Below are 15,086 nucleotides of genomic sequence, written 5' to 3' on the forward strand. Positions count from 1 at the left end.
GCTGTAACAATCTCCACTCTCCTCCAGGATTCAGGGGTTTCAGCCCCCTGTAGCTACTGCATTGGTTAAAGATTAATGAAAGGGGCCCAAATCTGGTCCTCTGACTTATACAGATCACAAGGTATATAATCTAGGCCGGGTTGTTTTATTGATTTTAATTGGTTAATAGCCAAGCGTGTATCTTCAAGACTGAAAACGAATTCAACAGCAGTTGGTATGTCACTGGAAAGAATGTTTAGTTTCATGGACTGAGGTATGGAAACAATAGAATCACTTTTGGCACAGAATGCAGAAAAATGATCAACCCGCTTCTCTGGCTGAATGTAATAACATGGAAAACTAACACTATCTAAACCTCCATGTAAGACAGTATGCCAGAAGGATCGGTTATCCTTGGACCTAGCAGCTACCAGCAGATCCTGCCAGTTTTTGTCAGCCCATTAGTTTTTAGGTCTCGCCTGACCCAGCGCATGCGCTGGCCTGGCGAGACTTTTTGTGAGGGCTCCAAAAAGTGCTACCATGGCCAGCCTAGAGCTACAGCGCATGTGCGCGGGCACGCACTTGATCGCGATTACTTTCACTTTTGCGGCCGCACGGCCGCTTTGATGTTTGATCGCGATTGCCATGCAACTGTTGCATGGCTAAACACTTATAAGGTCCCAAAGCCGAGACCTATTGGCTATGCCAATGCTTGTTAGCTTTGACAAGTGCCACTTTATATCTAAGCCGAGCTGCTGAAATGCCTAAGCGGCTGCACTCTCTAATAGCCCGCTTAAGCCCGCTTTTTACCACCTTACACTCAGCGTTTTACCATTTGTGCCCCTTCCCAAGAACAGAATTCTTGTGAGCTGCCTCAATCAATAAGGTGCTGTTCACAAAGAGGGGAATTTTTAATTTTAACGTATTATGTAGACTGGAAAGATTCTTAATTACGGTAAAAAGATTTTAAATACACTAATTGTTTGGATTGACTTCCTGACACATCTCTTCATGTGGTGTCAGAATAGCATGCAGCGTCGGAGGCCTCTACATGGTTCCTATGTGGGAGGTAGTAGCATGGTGCATCTTGGCATGCTTCAGTCCCAGGCAACAGGTCTACTTTCAGCCACCTCCCCACATGCAGAAAGTGACACAATGTTTCAAGGAGGATGGAGCAGCAGGGAATCGGGAGGTGCCAACCCCTTGCCCCCCTTTATAAGGTGCGGTAACATGACCCTGAGACATTGTTTTGCATCCAACTGCCCAAACGGGGAGGGGTTTACTCATTCACCCATCCTTAAAGGTAGTATTTGTCACCCTTTGCTCACAATCATTTTTCACCAAGTTTTACTTTTGTCTCTCCCATGCTGCATCTCACATTCACTCCCTCTTACATATTTTGAACAGCCTTGAAAAGAGCTGCTGATGAATTCCACCCTGAACAAATCACCCCCTCAGATCTGCCGCAACCTGAAAAAACAGTTCCCTTTCAAAGTTTTTTTCCCAGCATCCCCTGTGAACCTGGAAGCACTTGCACACTTTTTCTATTTGTTTACAAAAAATTGGAAATACACAAACATGAAAGGCTGCTGTAATGCTGGAATAATTGTGATATAGTCACAGAGAAAATGTGCACACATGTTAAAAGCAAATGCTTATCACTGTAGTATACGACAAAGGGCAAGATTTGGTAAGAGAAAAAAGACTAAGGACATTCTATGTTATAAGAATGCTTCAGAGCACAGCTGCATCACACATATGCAATCAGTGTGGCGCATAGAAATTGCAAACAATGAGGCTCTCTTGGGATTGAGAATAAAATGCTGAATATATTTCGGCACATAAAACTGAACGTGATTTATGTCATGAAAAAAGAAAATGTATCACCCATTAGACAGGGGAAAAGTGCAAGCGAATACAAACAGATCAATAAACATGCGTCTCAAGTGTCACCTCCAATGGCTCGAGCTCTGCTTCGCGTTAACACCCTGGCACTCCAGGGGCTCATCAGCGGCTGCGTCGGCCGCGCCCTGGGAGCCGAAGATGTGCCTTGCACGACTAAAGGCGGGAGCCCACGTCACCGCAGGCCACGCGCTGTAAAATCCGAAGGGCACGGGGGGACGCAGAGGACGTGCGGCCGCGTGCCGAACAGCAGCACGCGCCTCAGTCACGGTAACTACCAAACACACATCTCGAGAGATAATGCTATTAAGGTTTTTATAAATATATATACAGCTGGAACTATGCGCCGGAAGAACGTCAGTTTTGATTTCACATGATACCGAGACCCACAACATCCCATATTGTAGGTATTTGTGTTTATTTAACATACTTTGGAGGAGATTTGCTAAGATTTTCCGCTGTGTTTGCGTCACAAAAGTGACACACGACTGCGCAAAATCTTTTATTTCCAATTTATTTTCCAGCGCTCAACTTTTTGAGCGCTGGAAATAATGTAACAGCAATGCGATGCAGCGCATAGCGTTGCTTCGCATTACTTTGAGCCATGGGGGCGTACCAAGGGTGGAGCATGGGCATTCCCATGCAACCACCCAAGTTTCTCACATTGACCCCAATTACTAAATACAGTAGATTGGGTTTAGCGTGAGAAAACTGCACCCTTTTAAACGTTTAGCGTGAGAAAACTGCACCCTTTTAAACGTTTAGCGTGAGAAAACTGCACCCTTTTAAACTAGGCGCAAGGAAGGAGAAATGCTTTCTCCTTCCTTTTCCGACTTTGCATGTGTGCTGCACTGTTCAGCACGCATATAAAACGTTTTCCCTCGTGTCTAGGCATAGTATTTTGTACAGGAAGGGTACCAGCCGCGGTGCGTCCATTGGGGCGTAGGGGCGTAGCCCCACCAGCCCTGGACCCGCGTTAAAGAATTAAAATAAATGAAACTTTTACGAAATAACTACTTTACTTACCACATTTACACGGCGCCGGGCAGCACCCGACTTTATCGGGAGGGGGGGGGGGGGCGGGCCGGGCTGGCTGGTGTGGATTGATTGACAGGTCTGTAAAAAAACGTTTTTTTCCCCGCATGTATGCTTCGGGCAGCAACTTGCCCGAGCATGCGCACCCAGGCCGGCCCCATTAGCTAGTAGGGGGGGGGGGGGGGTGCAGGACCTGCTGGCGGCAGCGCTGGCAGCAAAAGGGCGACAGGGCGAGCAGTCACTGTGCCCTCCAAGCCAATCCTGGTGCTGCATGCAGCGCCACTGCGCCAGGATTGGCCGGTCACCGCAGGGGCGGGCAATCCATATTGGATGCCGAGCGCGTGACGTAATAGGTAACGGTCGGGTGACGGGTGCACTTCACCACTCTGTCTCGACTCGTGCGCGTCGCCTGAGCCCAGCCTGACAGCCTCGTGGTCGTGAGGGACGGTGTGTGCTGCTGCTGTCTTACTCGTACAAGATCACCTTTTCTGTGAGTTTGGTTTGGAGTTGTCGTTCAGTGACTCTTTTTTTTAGATGAACAGTGGAGTGACGTTTCATCAACTAACTTGTGAAACTGAGTAGATTGTTGCTGCCTAGAAGAGATTTGGAGTCCCCGCATTCAGACATGACTAATACCTGGTCAGACGCACTAATACGATGTGCTGGATTGAGACGACAGTTTGCAGCACATTTGTGAATAACCTTCTGCGGACAGGACATGAATAGTTGCGCATTTTACGCATTTTTGAAAACGTTGGCACAACTCGACGTTTTGACTTCGGTAGAGATGGCACGCCAGGGGCCCAGACCAGGTGTTCTATGATTCATACCCCTCGTGTATGGGCACAGCACTGAGGGGCGTCTGTGGGCTAGGGGATAGATAGCCGAGCCTCTGTTTCAGAAGAAGGTTGTGGTACGCTGGGGTGAATAGCCGCTTTGATACCCTTAAGTGCTCTACGAAGGGTGCCCTTCCCGTTGTGTAATGTGGACTAGAACCCGAAGTCAGGGCACAGGCCACAGGGGTAGAAGGGTTTTTTAGGAGGTGGGTGAATTAGTTACTGTCGAAGATATTTGCAAATCTTGGGGTAAATAAGTCCCTTTGGAGCCCGAAGAAACCACGAAAGGTGGTAAATTGTTCTACGCGGACGTCCCCGAAGCGGGAACGGGACAGTGCGCGTTGGTAGGCGGACAGCCCTTTAGGACACGCCGCACGCCCTTTGCTGGTCGAGTTTCTCGGTAGATTCGTGCCGTTGCAGCGAATGCTGCTGACATCGCCGGCTTCTCTTGTCGCATTATACGCGCCCGTTACTGGGTATCGTGACGCGGGAGATGTGGGCAGAGGGGGCACTGGGGCAGAGAGGGCGCCGACTGTCATCTGCCTGCACGTGCGGGCAGTTTGGGAGGGAAGCAGCCATTTCGCCTGCTCTGTGGTGGGTCGGCAGGAATGGGGTGCAGTGAGGCACCCCGAGCCTGGGGCTGTCACCGGGTGCGTACTGACAAGGAAGTGGGGCGGCCGCGGCTCGCAGGGTGACCGCCGGGGCCCCGATCCCTCTGTTTTTAAAGCACGTCCAGCAGCTTCACCAGCTTGTTGTCAGACGGCCATTTTGGAATCTGCAGCAGCCCTTCACTGATGGCGTTTTATACACACGCTTCCCCGCTCCGGGCTCTCACCCGGGGGAAGCGAGCAGAGGGGGCAGAGGGACGCAGGGGTCGCCGGGGACATCGGAGATATTGTCTGGATCGAATCGTAGGACATTTTATGTTAGGAAGGAGGGATGTTCACAGGCGGGGCTGCTGTGCAAGGTTTGCAGGGAGAGGCTGGCTGTGCTCTGAAATGACACTTTTCATTGCTAGCCCATTTGGAGGGTAGCGCGGGGTGCCGTGTGTTCTGCTAACCGGGTAGGATTCTCGAGGGATAGTAACAATCAGAGACAGAGTGTCCATGATTGTTTTGGTACTGGACGCACCGGCGTGGGTCTAAGCGGGTGCCCTGCCCCCCCGCACCCGCACCCGCGAGAAGAGGCCTGAGCTTGCTCTGAACCCCACACAAGGACACCTGGTTTAAGGGAGCACCTTTCCACACACTACAGCCGTCTGATAACATACTATTGATAAATTTACACACACATTCTGACGGCCTTCGATGTACAGTAAGTAAAATAGTTCTGTTCTAGACGTGTATGTGCAAAGATAAAGAAAAACGCATCGAGCCATCTACTGCCTGATGCAGTCCCAGGTTTTCTGATACAATACTTGGGACATTTCTTAATTGGTCACCAGCGTTGCATTTCGATGCACGATTTTGCTGTACTGTTTTTAGTCGTTCGTACAGTGTTTTTTTTCTTTTTTACTCTCTCTTGTATTGCATTGCTGCTGTTGTTGTTTCCCTTGGTTTGTGCAGTAACTTCATTCCCGTTAATGCCAAGGCCTTCCTTTCCCCGTGTTATCTATTTTAGCAATGACCCCCTTGGAAATCTTCCTAATATCTCATTTGTAAATAATGACCTCACTCCAGAACTCTAAGACTTCTCTCCAATACGCTCCCTGATAACTGGCCAAGTTACTGTGGGTCTTACGGCCAGAGCATACATGACACGGCAAAAACAAACACACTTCACCAGGGTTACTGGGGATTAGACATTTCATGAGACTGCTTGCTTAATGCGGCCATTTAACAAAGGGATTCCCGACAGTTATGTCGCTTTTGTGCCATAAAATATCAATGCAGGTAGCATTAAGGATTGCGCGCTTCGCTGCACTGTAGGCGTCTGGTGCTCATAAAGGGACTCTGGCGCGCGGGCTAGCATTTATGAAGGCGCTGCTTGCTATGCGGGGGGGGGGGAGAAGAGGGAGGGGGGGGGGCCTGTCGCAATGTCGCATACTTCGAGACAATCTCCATGGATTTCAACTTTATTCTACCGCCATTAACAGAACAAATAACAACCCAGCCGTAAAGTGCGAAACGACAAGGGACTCTTTTTAAATCCTGCAAAAGTTGGTCGCACACTGCTCGTCACACCAGCAAGTTGCCCCAAAGGACTGTGGTAAATGTAGTGGCGACGGGGGGTACCCCTATGCCACGATGTGTAAAAAGAACAGTATGTGTTGCGTTAGCCATCCCTGGACACGTGTTTCGAGGTAGTTGCCTCTCGTCAGCAGGGAGCAGGTCAGTGTAAAGGGGTGCCGTGTGGACTGCCAAAATGTAATTAAAACAGGTCAAGTACCTCTCATGGCGCGCAGGTGCAGATCCAAGGCTCGTCAGCCCGTTGGCTCAAGGGAGCCGTAATAAATTATGCAAAAGTTGGTCGCACACTGCTCGTCACACCAGCAAGTTGCCCCAAAGGACTGTGGTAAATGTAGTGGCGACGGGGGGTACCCCTATGCCACGATGTGTAAAAAGAACAGTATGTGTTGCGTTAGCCATCCCTGGACACGTGTTTCGAGGTAGTTGCCTCTCGTCAGCAGGGAGCAGGTCAGTGTAAAGGGGTGCCGTGTGGACTGCCAAAATGTAATTAAAACAGGTCAAGTACCTCTCATGGCGCGCAGGTGCAGATCCAAGGCTCGTCAGCCCGTTGGCTCAAGGGAGCCGTAATAAATTATGCAAAAGTTGGTCGCACACTGCTCGTCACACCAGCAAGTTGCCCCAAAGGACTGTGGTAAATGTAGTGGCGACGGGGGGTACCCCTATGCCACGATGTGTAAAAAGAACAGTATGTGTTGCGTTAGCCATCCCTGGACACGTGTTTCGAGGTAGTTGCCTCTCGTCAGCAGGGAGCAGGTCAGTGTAAAGGGGTGCCGTGTGGACTGCCAAAATGTAATTAAAACAGGTCAAGTACCTCTCATGGCGCGCAGGTGCAGATCCAAGGCTCGTCAGCCCGTTGGCTCAAGGGAGCCGTAATAAATTATGCAAAAGTTGGTCGCACACTGCTCGTCACACCAGCAAGTTGCCCCAAAGGACTGTGGTAAATGTAGTGGCGACGGGGGGTACCCCTATGCCACGATGTGTAAAAAGAACAGTATGTGTTGCGTTAGCCATCCCTGGACACGTGTTTCGAGGTAGTTGCCTCTCGTCAGCAGGGAGCAGGTCAGTGTAAAGGGTCTTTTTAAATCCACCTGGTAATTTGAAAAGCCATTTTGTCCTAGATGTATCAAAAGGATGGGCAGAAAAAGTGCACCTACATTTTACGACCTGTCTTTACTTTTCTTTTGTGATGCGACCTATGCCCTGGCCAAGTGCCTTAAACCACCTACTCAAATCCCTCCCAGGCTGTGGACACAGTTCGCAAATGAGCCTTCCTCTTTGTGAATCAGTTAACCCTTCCTTTGTGGTATTGGTAACTGGCCAATGGTTGCGACCGCAATTATGATAGCAAATTATTAATGCCTTTGCTATTTGTAATTAGGCAGGGTTACCCCTTTTACGACCCCTCCTAATTAATTACGAGTCGGAATGGATCACAAAACCCAAATGGGTTTAGTACATATAAAAAAGCCCTTCTGGCACATCCCAGACATCAGGCTCACTGTCCACATCACTCACTGCTGTCAGAACACACATCACTCACTTCAACTGCACTACGTTAGATGTCCCAGACTCTACACCCTTCTGTGTTGGAGCCTCCCTGGATCTGCATTCTCTTTCAGTGTCCAATTGCCTGCTTTGTTGCTGATTCTGGTGGAACACTTTTGATGTATGGGAAAAAGTGGTGTAAAAAACAAGACACCAATCAAAATGTGCCTATTTCCCATTGACACTGAGAACACAGCTTTTCAGAAGCACAAAGACTAGGGTTTCCCTGTCTGTTTCCTCTGTGTGTTTGTTTGCTCTACTAACTAGATTGGGTATCTCCCCACCATTATCCCTAGCCACTTTTCTAGAGTAGTGATGAGGTCACAGAACAGACCGTCCTGCAGAGTTATGACACCCGCTGCAAAGGTTAAATATTTGATACCTAGGGGTCAGACTCAGACTTGCCTCTTCAGGGACCTTACAATGAGAATGATGTCTGGACCTCAGAGGATGCAGGTTTTTGCACTCAATTCATTCCTTCTAATCTGGTAACTGTTTCTAGGGCAGTGATGGGACCTCTTTCCCTGGCAGTCACTTTCTCCTTATTTTCAAAGCCTCCAATAGATTCATCTGATGTCTAGGAAAAAATTGGAGCGTTATGTTTTTTCCCCACAGTCTTTGTTTCATTACCCTACTGTTTCAAAAATAAATTGTTATCTTTTCATTTTCAGCACCTGACAACCTGAAACATTACCGCATTTTGGGGCAATTTTCCAGCAAACAACAAGAGGACCCCAACCTCCTTTGCTGCTCTCTCACCCGACCCCGGCTACAACCCAGCAAACACCAGTGTTAAAGGTAAGGCAACTGATGCTATATATTTTTTTACATCGTAGTTAGAGCATGTATGTCATGTGGTCACTCTCAAGGCCCTCAAGCAGTGTCTTTCAGTGCCTCCAGCAACACTATGGCACAGAGAGGCAGGAGGCAGTACGGCTCTATTTTTAGCAGTCATTTGAGATGTATTAGGATAATGCACAATATATATGTATAATGTATTTATACTGAAATTTGATATTATTGCACTGCACCTTATACGTTGTACTTTGATTATTGACAGGTTTCTTTAATATATATATATATATATATATATTGGTAAGGCCAGCAACACCCGACACCCCATCATGAATACAGTACAAGAGCTGATTACAAAGTCATTCCAGTCACGGCCACTTGAACGAAAACTGAAGTTAAAAGAATTGGGACCTCATCAGCCTGAAATAAACCTACAGCAAACTACCCAGGACAGAGGAAAAATGTCAAAACGTACATTCTCAAATGCCTGGTACACAAAAGCTGATTGGCTTACAGGCTGCCCTATACGCAATTCTCTGTTCTGCTTCCCCTGCTTGCTGTTTGGCGGTGACTTTTCTTGGACACGGCAAGGAATGGTCGACCTGAAGCACATCGCTGAAAAAATAAAGAAGCATGCGCTCACAAGAAATCATCTGGAAAACCTGACAAGACTGGGAATGTTGGGGGAAGACGCACCAATTGAGCAGCAGATAAATGATGCGTATCGCAAATCCATTCAAAAACACAATGAAGCTGTGGATAAGAACAGACAAAATCTATCCAAGATCATTGATTGCATTCGTTTCTGTGGTGCTTTCGAACTGGCATTGCGAGGCCATGATGAATCGGAAACTTCCTCAAAACCTGGGATCTTCCGAGGCCTAGTGGATTTAATGTCAACCATAGACCAGGATTTGGAAAGACATTTAGCACATGCTACAGTCTTTAAGGGCACCTCTAATACAATACAAAATGAACTCCTTGACTGTATGCTCGAAATTATAAGAAGCCATATTGTGCAAGAGTTGCGAAACACAGACTTTGTGGCTATTCAGGCTGATGACACCACTGATGTGTCCACTCAAACACAGTCCGTGTTAGTGTTTCGGTACCTTGACAGTGACAGAAACATTGTGGAAAGATTTTATGGCTTCACGCATTTAAGTGACTCTAGTGCAGCAACCATCACTGAAGCAATACTGTGTCAACTGGACTTAATTTTCCCGGACCTGCCTCAAAAACAAAAGCTTATCGCACAAAGCTATGACGGTGCATCCGTAATGAGTGGGAGCCTTAGTGGAGTTCAGAAGAGAATTCGAGATGTGTACCCTAATGCTCATTTTGTGCACTGTTACGCCCACCAACTCAATCTTATTATGCAACAGGCGGTATCAAAGATCAGAGAGACACGAGTCTTCTTTCAGGATATCGGAGGCATAGCAGCATTCTTCACACGTTCCCCCAAAAGAACAGAAGCCCTTCATGAGATTGTGGACAAAAGCGTACCAAGGGGATCCTCAACTCGTTGGAACTTTCACATTCGTACAGTCAACTTAATCTTTGAACAGAGGGAGGGCCTTGAGAAATGTTTTGTCGCCATAGCATCCAGAGCAGACTTTGATCACACAAGTCAGAATGAAGCCCATGGCTTTATTAGAACACTACAAGACAAAGAGTTTCAGTTCTTACTGTTTTTATTTCATGACATAATGATTCCTGTTGATGTGTTATACGATCAGTTGCAAAGAAAAGACCTAGATACTGTCTCTGTGAAAGCCAATACATCTGCATTTGTACAACAGATTATGAAAGTGAGAGATGGGGTTGAAGATTTAGAGAGCAAACTGCCGCAGCATTCTGTTTTTGCAAACCGCAGACAAAACATCACCTCTCTGGTTCGAATTGGAAAGGAGATATGTGACATTGTAATTGTGCAGGCGAAAGAACGCTTTTCGTTCACAAAACATTTGGTGAGTGCGACTTTATTGCAAGGTAAAGAGTTTGCACAATATGATGAATCCTTCCCTGAGCGTGCTCTGAATCAGGCTGTGGAAGCGTATCCTATGCTCAAAAAAGAGCAGCTGAGAACTGAGTTAACTGTACTCTACGGAATGCCTGTGTACCGGAAGGCCACAAGCGCCTTGACTTTGCTGAGTTTAATTCATAAACTGCATATGGAAAACTCACTTACAGAGACAGTGACTTTACTAAAAATTGTGATTACGACTCCAATGACAACAGTAGAAGCTGAACGATGTTTTTCAGCCTTAAAGCGCATAAAGACATTCCTCAGGAACACCATGCTAGAGGAAAGACTAAATGCTTTGGCGATGCTATCTGTAGAGAGCAAGCTAGTCCAAAAGATACCGGACTTCAACATGAAAGTAATTGACAAGTTTGCTACACTGAAAGAGAGACGTGCGGATTTCATCTACAAAAAGTGAATGCTGCTACTTGTTTGAATACAAAAAATTCTGATTGAGGTAAGAAATGCATTGTTATCTCTGTTTTTAAAAGTTTTGTAGTGTTTGTTCTATTTGGAGACTACACAGATTTGCTCACCTTTGTTCACTGGCCGGACCTGTCTCCCGCAGGGTGAACGATTCGTTGCTTGTGTTGCCTATCAAACCTTTCCCCTTGGCAAATTGCGAAAACCTTTATACCAGTGGTTCCCAAACTGTTTACTCCTGAGGACCCCAATTGAGTCACCACTGGAAGCCGGGGACCCCCAAGCAATTTGTATGACTTAAATTTCAAACATTAAAACAGTAATTCGAAAACAATAAACACACGTGTGCACACAAAACGGATACTCGAATTACTAAGGATTTTAGTATTTTATATTGAAAGAATTAGCAAAAAACAGGAGGGTTAGCGCTGCATCTCCATGACTAACTTTTAAATGGTTGGTTTTATTTCGCAGTATGAGACTCCTGCCAGGGCCAGACTGGAAACCCAAAGCAGCCCAGGCAAATGTTTGCAGACCAGTCCCCATACAGTGCACACCTAGTGCAGTGAGTGCGCCTGACCACTACAAAGGGGGCTTTGGGAGGCTCTCCCCCCAAGACAATTTAGGAAACAATGGTGCAGTCTACAACAAATGTATCATTATATATTGAATTGTATCAGCTTTTAAAGAGTAGTAAATGATGACCTTACTATGCACCAGGATATGACAATCTTTGTTGGGGTTCTTCAATGATTCCCATATTATCCTCCTCCAACAGTGCCTCATCTCTCCATAGCCCCTCTGTCACATGTATTTAATTTGTTTTATAACATCTCTCATACCATTGAAGGATGTCAGAGCACCTTAAATCACACACATATAGGGGCTGATTTACAAGCCCCTTGCGCCACAGGTGCGTCACAAAAAGTGATGCACCAGTGACGCATTTTAGTGCCCCATATTTCCAAGGCAGGAAAAGCAACCCTGCGTGACTTTTACTGGTCTTGTAAATATGGCCCAATTGCACACAGCACTTTACGTGAAAGGGACGTTCCATGAGTGTTGCTGTGGGTGTTCCCACGCATAACCCATGGAACCAGACACATTTCCAGATTTACGAGGAATCGTAAATCTGGAAATGTGTCTGAATGCTACGCCACCCCAGGGGAGGCGTAGGGAGGGGCAACTTGGAGAAATTTATTAATTTCTCCTCTTTCTATGCATGTTGCATTCTGCAGCACGCATAGAAACAGGATATTACCTCTGGTGATTGCTTATGTACAGGAAGGTGTCCCTTCCTGCACATAAACAATCAGTAAAACAATGACGTTTTGCAAGTTCTATGTGTGCTAATGCAGCACACTTAGAAGTTGAAAAACGCCATTTCTGATTGTTTACATGCAGGAAGGGTTACTTCCTGCACATAAACAATCTCCCCACGACACAGGCATCCTTGCACCATGGTGCAAATGTGCCTGTGCAGGCGTATGGCAGCAGTTTGTGCGCCAGCACAGGGGGAAGCACAGAGATGCAACATATTGTTGTAAATATGTCGCATCCCTGTGCTTCGAAAGTGACTCAGTGCGGCGCAGCCAAATGGCTTGCGACACACACAGTCAATTTTCTTGCAAATCTGCCCCATGGAGACAATGATTCATACGTGTAAATCAGTGTATAGAAAATGTTACATAAGGCAAATGCGACTACAGGGTGTAGGATTCACATGTTATTCATACTGGTAGGCATTTTTAAAGAGTGCTTGGTCTGGAGAAGCACAAACTCAGGATTCAGAACATAACAGTGGTTAGCATTGACTTTAACAATAAAAATGTATTTCCACCCAAATAAACCTTTTTAGCAGGATTAGGATAATGAAAGACTTGAAACAAACATATGTTTCTAACTTGTATCATGCAGCTTGCAAGCAGCTCTTTGATGACAGTTTATAGGTCACTGTGCTAGATTACTATTGTCACTTATGAACTGCACAGTAACAAAAGAATCTGTGACTAAAGCAGTAACCCACTAACCTAGGCACATAAAAAATGTTTTTCAAAATGCATGGTACACGTTCTTTGCAGTAGGCATATTAACCCTCTGTGCTACATTAGATAAGTCAAAGCTGCCACTTGACACAACTCTCATCTCTCTCCAGCAGGTACATTAATCACCGACGTAATCTTGACACTTTTATTGTTGCTGGAAAACTGCTGATTCTACAAGGAACTTTTTTGTGCTTTTAAAATTACTGCCTGAGGACCCCCCTGGGAATGTGACCACAGTTTGGGAAACACTGCTTTATACCATTTATATTTGGGGTACTTGCGTGGACCTATGTGAAGTGTGTGTACAAAGTTCAGCTCAACCAGAATCACGGTAACAGCGCATTGCGCTGCCTCTTTTATATTCAGTATATTGTAAGACTGTTTTTCTTCCCCCGCCTTTCCTTGTTTTGTTTCCCTGTTTTCCCCTTGCTTGCCATTCGTTACTCTAGAGTCTAATATTCAGTATGTTGTAAGACTGTTTTTCTTCCCCCGCCTTTCCTTGTTTTGTTTCCCTGTTTTCCCCTTGCGTGCCATTCGTTACTCTAGAGTCTATTCTAATAGAGTCGGAAGGCCGTAGGGGAAGACTGTGGACTTTTCTTCAAGTTCCTGACGCTCCTGCGGAACGAGCCTGGCAACCATTACACTGCTGTGCAACTTCTTCTACTCTTAGAGCTGAGATTTCCATGAGTCTTATAGTCTGAATTCAGCACCTGAGCATAATAGGACAGAATGTATGAAGCTCTGTGGTAATACTGAATAAGCAGCTACCTATGTTATGCCATCTATTAATGTAATAACTGCACTTTCACAATTGCTTTATTAACCTTCCTGCTTTCTCAAATTTGCTTGAAAATGCACGATTTTTCTTCTTTTTTTCCAAAATTTTCTTGGGGGGGGTAATCCCCCCAAACCCCCCTTTTGGGGTTCGGGCTCGCGAGCTGCGCTCGCTCGCTACGGTGCTGTATGCTAATTCGGTTGCGCCCCACCACTTTCTAATCTCACCCACCGCCCCTGAAGGGTACCCTTCCTGCACAAAACCTATGCTGGGCTCATGCACACACCCTAGCACTGCGGCGCTAAGGTGTTGCATGGTGCACGGCAGCTGTAAAGAGCACGGGCACAAAGGAATGGGGAAGAGAGAGCCATATCTTTGAAAATATATAGCGCTCTCCTGCTCCTTCCCTGCTGCGCAACGCAGCGCAGCCTCGCAGGAGGCTGTGCTGCGTTGTGTGGAGATTTGGTAAATCTCCCCCGAATGCTTTTGCTTTACAATTTCAATTACAATTAACTGATATTGTTTATTTATTTGTTTATTTTCTCTACAGGGCCAAATCGTAATTTAGCAGACTTTTCATCGTCTCATAAGTGTTTTCTTCTCTATACTGTTTCATATTTGCACAACTTACTCCTTACCTCTCTTTTGCTTTAGCATATTTTCCTTCCTCTACTCACTTCTTCTGTCTTACAAATTTAGTTTTTTCTTTGACCCACCTCTACCCCTCCTTCCTCACCCCATACATTTGGCAATCAGCTTTCTATTTGCTTGTCAACATTTGCTATCTTAAACCCTGGTGCAGCTGCAAAGCATTGTGGGTATTAGTTAGCCTTTCAGACAGGGATACGTGCAGTCCAATCTTTGCTTCTGGTGCTGAATGTACATGGCTGCAAGTGCCCTGATCAGGGAAGGGTCTCCCCATGGAACTTCAGTACACAGGTTGTGGAAGCCCCTGAGAAAATGACATTGTCCCCCCCCCACCCCACCCCGGTACACCCATTTTAACTGTGAACAGTGGCACATGTATAAAACCTTTAATTGCATTCTAGCTCCCCCTGCTGGTGGCAAACTAAGGCGCCTGCCTTTTATCCGGTAAATATAGTGTCAGCCCTGTTCCAGGTTGAGCATGAATTTATTCTCAGACTTAATTCGATTCAACCCAATACATAGTCTTAGTTTGACACCCTTACCACCAAGCAGGGGAAAAAAATGATCGCGGCCATGTTTTAAAGTGAAGTGTCCAAAATCACTTTGATGATTTTCAATGGTGTTCTTCCACTGGCCATAAAACGATGGTCTTGGCTGTACTATGCTGCTTTAATAGTGCGCTAAGCACCTAACCTTTTTAATGAGATGTGTTGCTGTTTTGTTCAAAGAACAACTTTTTGCTATTTTTAGTGTGAAAATTGAATTTGTCTTTTCCACTGTATTGACCCTTGGTTTATGGGGCAGCAAACACAAAACTGACTTTTTGATCACAGTGTGAGTGTGTCTTGCAGCCACCTTCACTGGTGCTTCTGCTGAGCAGGGCGGCAT

General features: G+C 46.2%; 2 protein-coding genes across 6 annotated transcripts in view; one reads left to right on the forward strand and one right to left on the reverse strand.

Moving 5' to 3' along the window:
* The window catches only part of KCNMB2 (potassium calcium-activated channel subfamily M regulatory beta subunit 2), a 1,082,301-nt gene that overhangs the window by 410,986 nt on the left and 656,229 nt on the right, over window positions 1-15,086 (reverse strand). The gene's annotated exons all lie outside the window — the stretch shown is intronic.
* LOC146786015 (zinc finger MYM-type protein 1-like) lies at window positions 8,718-13,292 on the forward strand. Its single transcript, XM_085635404.1, has 2 exons — window positions 8,718-10,764; window positions 12,886-13,292. The coding sequence occupies exon 1, from the start codon at window positions 8,743-8,745 to the stop codon at window positions 10,723-10,725; it is 1,983 nt and encodes a 660-aa protein (XP_085491530.1). The 5' UTR covers window positions 8,718-8,742; the 3' UTR covers window positions 10,726-10,764; window positions 12,886-13,292.

This window comes from Triturus cristatus, chromosome 11 (assembly GCF_964204655.1).
Source record: "Triturus cristatus chromosome 11, aTriCri1.1, whole genome shotgun sequence".
In the NCBI taxonomy this organism is placed as follows: Eukaryota; Metazoa; Chordata; class Amphibia; order Caudata; family Salamandridae; genus Triturus; species Triturus cristatus.